The sequence below is a fragment of the Carassius carassius genome, chromosome 4, assembly GCF_963082965.1.
Source record: "Carassius carassius chromosome 4, fCarCar2.1, whole genome shotgun sequence".
Taxonomy (NCBI): domain Eukaryota; kingdom Metazoa; phylum Chordata; class Actinopteri; order Cypriniformes; family Cyprinidae; genus Carassius; species Carassius carassius.
In genome coordinates, this window is record NC_081758.1 from 27,863,798 (window position 1) to 27,872,142 (window position 8,345).

Here is an 8,345-nt window from a genome sequence, read left to right on the forward strand (position 1 = left end):
ATATTTTATGTCTCATGATCTATTGTTATCTAGTCTAATGGCTCACAACATTGCAATGCACTATAAACACACACGCATCCAAAAAATAAAGCAAGCACACTTGCTACTCCAATTAAGGAGACAAATCTAAGTGTCAGCTTACTGTTTACACATTCTAGCTACAGTATATATTTCCTTTCAAGGTCGAGAGGTATTCAGCCACAGCTGTAGAATGCCACAAAGCCCCATGCAAACAGTTTAGTCTGAGACCAGTTAGTCTCAACATGTACTTTATGAAGAACACGATATTCTCAATAAACTCATGTAATGATAAAACCTTCATATTCATCCGGAAGAAGGAGGCGGGAACCGGCGGACAATCAAAAACATTTTAATAACAAAATAAACACAAAACAGCGCACCAGCCCCTCACGGACGACTGGTGCGCATAAAATAAAAACCAAAACACAACTAAAAGCCCAGGCCTGGTCCTCTCTCGTCCTTCACTGTCGTCGCTCCAGTTTTATATCCTTCCATCTCCTCCATGGGCCTCGAGACCGGTGGGACGAACAGGTGTAGTTCATCTCCAATCACTCCCCCGGCCTCGCTCCCATGTCCCTCGGCCCCGCCCCACTCGTCACAACTCACTATTGACATTTTTATGAGATTATACCAGATTTCTTAAATAATGTTAATAAATGAAGGTCAGTACTATGACTTCACTCTCAATAACCAGTGGTAGTTTGCTTCAAATCTTTTGGTAGGTCATTTGTACCTTAACAGTTCATGAAACAAAGAGTTTTAGCCTCAAAATGAAAGAACTTTAGACATTTACACATCTTTTAATGCATCAGACAAAAACTGCACAGTGCACACTACTAGACCTCAGCATTAGTAGAAGAAATGCATCATCTATGGTGTTCTTTTTCACCTGGATCATCTAGAACTTTTCTGAATAGTTACCTTTTTTTGAGCCAGAATAGATCTATAATCTATAATCTGGCTATAATCTATATAATCAGTTTACAAATAAAAACCATATACTAGCCATGCTGAAAACAAGTACAATGCAGAACCAGTTCATCACTTCAAATTTGAATTGTTAATTTATATTTCTAGATCTCAGGGTATGCAGTATTAAATCCAATGCCAATATACCTGAGGTTTAAACATGCTTTATGGATGCTAGTATGGATGTTTGAAAGGCCATCAAATAAAAGCCCAGCAGCATAAATCATCATCAGAATTTTTTTTATTCAGAACATTTTTATTCCATCAAACTAAAATAATACAATAAGATAACTTTGTGTGCGTGTTTAGCTCGCAAGTATAACCACTTACACTCTTTTTTTCACTACATCAACATATCTAAACAAATATGGCTTGAACAGTAACAGTATATTGGTTGGTTCTTTTACATTGTGCGTTTAATAGACTGGCTCTACAAGGTGAGATTTATTACAATAGAGGATCAAGTACGCCTCCTAGTTGCGGGCCATGGTGGTCTTCTCACCCGGTTTACCTTCCTGTTTCAGACGGTAGTCTGCCAAAGCTGCTTTAATGGCATCCTCAGCCAGCACTACACAGCACAGAGTACAAGGTCAGTTACAGAACAGAAACATCTTAAATACAGCAACATCACAAATAAAATTTGTATTATACATATACATGTTACATTTATCAGAAGCAGCAAATATAATGCAAATATTAAACACAGATAAATTAAAAGGAATATTTACTTGAGCAGTGCAGTTTGACTGGTGGAAGGCTAAGCTCCTTAGCAATCTCAGTGTTTTTTATCTTGAGGGCTTCATCAATCTGTACATTGTATATATAGGTTTAATACTTTATTAGGACAAAAATATTACGTTATATTCAAACTTTGTTACAATGCAGATTGAAAAAAAAGAAAAAAAAAAGAAAAGAGGACAAACATTTGCACTGAATCAAGAAGAACTAGAACTAGCAAATGTGACCATTTTTACTTACAGATTTGCCTTTTACCCACTCAGTAGCCAAGGAACTGGAAGCAATAGCAGAACCACAGCCAAAGGTTTTGAACTTGGCATTCACAATCTTCCCAGCCTCATCCACCTCGATCTAGGTGGGAAAAACAACCGTACACATTAGTTCATCATCAGCATTGTAACTGAACTCCAGACTGTTTATACTAACTCTATAATGAATGTACTGTTTAAAAAAAAAAATCTCTTCATTTATCACTTGCAATACAGTATAGAAATCAAATTAATGTCTATTTTCTGTGAGAAAAAGAGTTCATATGAAAAAATATGAAAAAAAATGGCTTAAACAGAAGCAGTCTTGTGACCATATTTTTTTTTTTACAACTGGTGGTTTATTAAAAAAAAATGTTATTATTTAATTACTTTGTTATAAACTATATATTGTTTGTAGGTTATTGCATTTATTAGGTCCATAGTAAAAAGCCTAAGCAGAGAAAAGGGCTGCAAATATTATATTCTGTTTTGTGCCCTTCAAATAAATAATAAACAGGGTCATCTAAAATATGCAGACTCATCCTGTGTAAGCACTCAATCCAATCCGAGGCTTCAGTCATTCTACAGAGAATTAAGATCCTGAAAGATTCACCTTAAATACTGCTTCTTTTTTATGTAAGGATGCAATAAATGTTTAATGTGTTTCACTTTTTATAGCCTATGCATCATTTCATGTCACAAATACAAACATGCTAGTCTTTAAATACCTGTGCTATAAAATGACAGTTAATAAGCCTACAATAGTGAACATATCAATTCGGACAAAAAACAAAATACAATTTAGGAAGATCAGTAAAAAGTCTTTTTAAGCAAGACAGAATTACCTGCAGTTTCATCACATCTCCACAAGCAGGGGCACCAACCAACCCTGTGCCCACATTCTTGGCATTTTTATCCAAAGACCCTACATTTCTTGGGTTCTCATAGTGGTCCACAACCTTTAAAATAAAAATAACGTTCAAACGAGTGGCCAATTAAGTTTTTTTGGGTCAAAAAGTCAGGATCCTGTGTCAGAGCATTTTATTGTTATACAAGACAAACAAACGTCCATGCTGCTCCCCAATCTCTCCCATTTGGACCTAGTTAGTCGTTTACTCATTTTGCCAAAATACAAATTACTAAAAATGATGACTTTACTTGTTGTCTTATACATAAATCCTGGACTCGTTGTTAAAAAAGTTAAATGTGATCTAATATAAACTGACTTAAAGAATTAAAACTGACTGACAGCTAAAAACTAAAAACTTGCTACAGTATGTCACACGTTAGTGGTGTTAGTCCAGTGCTGCTAATACTGTCATTATGTATCACGAGATGTCAGACACACAGGAAAGCACTTCAAGTACATGAGGTCAAAGCGAAACACTTTACTAGCAATTTGCATGATTCCTACTAGCTTACCTTTTTGTGATACCCACATTGCATCCACAACTGAGGAGCTGAAAGCGTTTTGAGAATAACCGGGGACGCGCACTTCTTCCCAAGTAGAGCCGCCATGACAGGATATTATGACGCACTTGAGAACTCAAATAGCGGATTTGGATTTATACCAAAGAGTATAGAAGCCAAGCACACCGTGTAGTCTCGTGGATTTCAGCGACTATCGCGAGATGTTACACAAGCAGGTTTAGGGGTGGGGTTGGGTAAGGGGGATCATTTTGATTGCATGATTTAGAAACACACAGCAGTTTGAAAACACCCACAAGGTGATAAACGCCCACTTTTGCTCTGCAGAGACCTATGTCCTTTATTTATCTATACCCTATAGATACAGTCGGCATCTAGTCATAGCTGGGGGCGTGGCGAGGGCGGAGTCGGCGTGGGGGAAAACACTGCGAACATCGTGTGTATCTGAATGACAAAAATGCACATATTGAGCACTCATTCCCAGAGACACGTAGAATAATTGTAGTCTCTTACTTTAATTGTAGTCTCTAACTTTAATATTCATATACACTAGTCCATATCGATATTTGATTCATTTTACAGCCCTAATGTAGATGTATTCATTCAAAAATAGCCAAATTCCGCGACGTTCTGCTTTATACAGCAAGTTATATTTTTGACTGGATTCCGCAATTCAATCGTTTCGCAAACACAGACGGGGTGAATTTATGAATGAAAGTGTAAAAGTTCTGACACAAAACTAAGTTGTTACATGTCCACACGCTTTTTTAAGTGGGTTTATGTTCGACACTAGGCTAACGTTACATAGTTTAGCTTCAGGTAGAATGATACAGCTAATTATATATGCATGCCACTTTCTGAAACAACCTTACACAGTTTTGATAACGTTAATAATGAACACGATGTTAATATAGCCTGTCTGTGATGAAATGCCGACTGCACACATACACATGCTTAGTCTTGGGATTCCACAACTTCCCTTGATCATCCTCACAACTTATTGCTTGTAGCCATTTTGTCATCCTTTCCGGCTCTGTATGTTTATTAGGAAGGATGTAGAACTTCAATTCATAATTTGTTAGTTTATTGGAGGTACAGAAAACGACAAAGCAACTCTTCGGCGTGATTGTCCCGTGTATTTCAATTGGCGCCAAGGCAAAATAGGCTTGTTTGAGATGCGCCTTGCCTCGCCTGAATTGTAAGCGAGAGTAGGCGGCTGCAGTAAGGGGAGGAGTTAAAAAAGTGCAGGCAAGCCGGACACTTCCTGAATCTCGCTGTGTTGTGGACTGCAAACGTCAGCAATGGAAGAGATCGCGTTCGCGTTCTTTATCGCAGACGAAGTGGATGCAATTGAAATACCACTGCTTTTGCACGAAGATGGTTATGATGAGGAGAATCACTTAAGGTGAAGTGCTCATTACTTAAAATGGCTTTTTCAGTAAATAGTAGGGATATAAATCTATCTGGTCTTGGTATGTTGCAAGTTGAATAGATCTAATGAAAATAAACAGTCCAGACTGCAGATAATTCAGCACTAAATAAAATAAAGGTTTAAAGGATTTAATTAAAACGTAAAATAAATGTTTTCTCTCTCCTAGGAATGTCCCTAAAATTCTTCACTTTGTTGAGAATGTGGTCCATTTGTACAGTCCTTCTGAGTTTCAAAGTCATTTCAGACTTTCTAGAGGTCATGTGGAGGTATGTAGGCAAACAAAACATCATGTTAGGCATATGCTCCCCCCATGCAAATTCATGTGTCCATGGTTTTATTATATGATAACTATTTTTTTTCTCTTCCTAATGCAGGATTTAATTAATACACTTGGTCCTTTTTACATGAATAAACAGCAGACTAAGGTGCCGCTGACAAACAGTATACTTGCCTCTCTATGGACTCTTTCCAACCAAGAGTCCTATAGAGGAGTGGCAGACAGATTTAACATAACCAAATCTACAGTTTCAACACACCTGCATGATTTCTGTTCTCTTGTAATAACACATTTGTCACATTACATCTCCTGGCCCAGAGGACAAGCCCTGCACATATCACAGTTAGAATTTGAAACAGCTGGGTTTCCTAACACTGTCTGTGCAGTTGATGGATGCCACATTCCAATAGTAAAACCGCACTGTGAGAATCCTGTGGCCTATATCAATAGGAAACAGTTCTATTCTGTAATTCTTACAGGATTCTGTGACAGTCAGCGGCGGTTCTGTCATGTCAGTGTGGGTCACCCTGGTAGTTGGCATGATTCAAGGGCATTTCGGTTGTCAGAGGTAGGCCGACTTCTTGAGGAAGATCCACATTCCCTGGTTCCTGAGGGCATGCATATAATTGGAGATTCTGCATACCCTCTCTCGCTTCAGCTTATGAAGCCATACAGAGACAATGGCCACTTGACTTTCAGGCAGAGATGCTTCAATAGGAAACTGAATTCTGCTCGTGTAGTTATTGAGCATGCATTTGGAATTTTAAAATCAAAATTCAGGAGACTCAGATGTCTTCACATGAAAAAAGTAAAGAACATTTCTTCTGCAGTCACAGCCTGTTGCATTCTTCATAACATCTGCCTGAAATCCAATGACCAAATTGACGAGGATCAGCAGGCAGATGTTATGGAGGATGAGCCATACCCACCAGAAGCCCACATTCACAATAATGCTTCACATTATAGAGATGCAATCTGTGGCCGCCTGTGAACATCACATTTACTTGTTCTACCTTCAACAATTCCCTCCATTAAACTTATCTTAAGAAGGTTTTTGATTTAACTGTTTTGTGAGGTGGTGGATGGGATTGTACAGGATTATTTTAAGCACTTACTATCAAATGATTGACATATATTCTGCTAGTCAACCACTGTCCCCTCTCTAGGGAGGAATGTTTGTGTTCTCTATAATAATGATGTGATAAGCAATAAAATGATGATACACATGGGAATGGATTATATGGTTAAACTTTATTTTTTAATAGATCGATTATCATTTCCTGGGATTTACTGATTTTTTTTAGTTGTTCAATGATTTCTCCAAGGCAGGTAAGAGATTTTTTTTCAAACATCCTTCTCCGCCTCTCTTTAAGCCTTCTTCTGCGTTCCAAGTCAGGCCGCACTAGTGACTCTAGAGCAGCTGTTCTCCTCTCTGAATGCGCTTCATAAACTTCACAGAATGTTGATGCTGTTTGTCTCCTTCTGTGCATTTCTTTGGAGGGCATAGCAGTGGAGGGACCTGGTTGTTCTTCTGGGAGAGGCTGTTCTTGGGAGCCTGTGGCCTGTGCAATTGAGGACTTGGTCTGGGATGAGGTAGTGTTGAACAGAGGAGTCGAGCAGATTGTGCCTGATGGTGCACTCCCAACTCCAGATTTCCCAAATAAGTCTTCCATTTCCTTTGAGAAAACATGTAAAACAATGTAAATAGAGATGCTTTAGAAATTATTTTTTATGTAAACCCAGTGATTTGCAGTAATTTCAATACAAAAAGCACACCAACCTTGTAATACTCCCATGTAACTTTTCCCTCTCCTGTTGACCGACACCGGTCTTTAGCCCTTTTGTAAGTAGTGATCATGTTGCCAAGTTTTTTGCGCAATTTTTCATTGCTGATGTTGTAACCTTTTTCTTTGAAGGCTTGCTCCAGCTTTTTGTAAAATGCTATTTTATTTCTGTAGTACAAATGCAGATACATTTGTGTGAGGTCAAGCAGCAGCAGCGTGGTCCTGTGTGTGAATTCTATGAAAACAGCCGTTTAAAATTGTGAAAGATCAACTTTATACATATTGGATATTAGTTAACTTTATACATATTAGAAACAGTGCATACCTTGTTGGGTTTCTTCACATTCTGACTGCATGGAAGGGGATTGAAGATTGTGTGTTTGTGTGAGATTTATTTTCCTTGTTTCAACAGGGCACTCGACAAGGGATACTGGATGATCAATCACTGGAGGGGGACACTGAGACAGAGATGCTGGACGTGGAGGGGGAAGTTGAGACAGAGTAGTAACAGGAGGGGGACACTGAGACAGAGATGCTGGACGTGGAGGGGGAAGTTGAGACAGAGTAGTAACAAGAGGGGGACACTGAGACAGAGATGCTGGACGTGGAGGTGGAAGTTGAGACAGAGTAGTAACAAGAGGGGGACACTGAGACAGAGATGCTGGACGTGGAGGGGGAAGTTGAGACAGAGTAGTAACAGGAGGGGGACACTGAGACAGAGATGCTGGACAGTGGGTAGTATCTGCTAAAGAGAACACAATAATAAAAAATCCCCATGATCATTCTAAACGTTATAATGTTATTATGGTTAAAAGAAAAATGCCTTACCTTGTTTCTGTTCTGCAGATCTCACTTGTTGCATTATATATGCTGCATATTTTTTGTCTATAAAAAACGAATTTCAATCAATAAAAATAAAATTCATTATTTTTACATCATCAAGCAACCAATTTTTTATTTATTTTTTTACTTACCATTCTTTATTCTCTCAGCAATTTCTTTGCTTACTGTTAATGTGATTGCTCCCTGGGAGTCTGATAGTTTTAGTAACATATTCTCCATCTTGCTACAATTGTAAACTTTGTGGATGCCTTTTATAATCAAAGCCATAATGAGAAATGATGAGCAAACAGATGCTGCATTAAATTTACATTGTTATCCCTAATTATGGGTTAAACATTTAAGAGTGGGACATGGCACAGCTGATTAACTTGATGTATATCCTACTTAAGGGATAGTTTACCCAAAGAAAAAAAATCTTTGGGTGAACTATCCCTTTTTTACATGAAAAATATTCCATATAAATATATTACACAATTGTGTGTCACCTTAATGTAAGTTTGGATTTCATGTTTAATGACCAATAAAAGTGTGTACAGCTAATTAATATTCAAAAATTATATAAAACAAAAACACATTCTAAATTAAGAAATTAGCATGCATTTGTG

The 8,345-nt window shown here is 37.9% G+C and overlaps 1 protein-coding gene across 1 annotated transcript; it reads right to left on the reverse strand.

Annotated features, from left to right (window-relative positions):
• Window positions 1-1,421: 1,421 nt before the first annotated feature.
• On the reverse strand, window positions 1,422-3,531 carry LOC132130785 (iron-sulfur cluster assembly scaffold protein IscU-like). Its single transcript, XM_059542595.1, has 5 exons — window positions 3,399-3,531; window positions 2,822-2,935; window positions 1,969-2,079; window positions 1,719-1,797; window positions 1,422-1,558 (listed from the first exon to the last, which is right to left on the reverse strand). Exons 1-5 carry the CDS (start codon window positions 3,492-3,494, stop codon window positions 1,464-1,466), a joined length of 495 nt encoding a protein of 164 aa, XP_059398578.1. The 5' UTR covers window positions 3,495-3,531; the 3' UTR covers window positions 1,422-1,463.
• Between the last annotated feature and the right edge of the window lie 4,814 nt (window positions 3,532-8,345).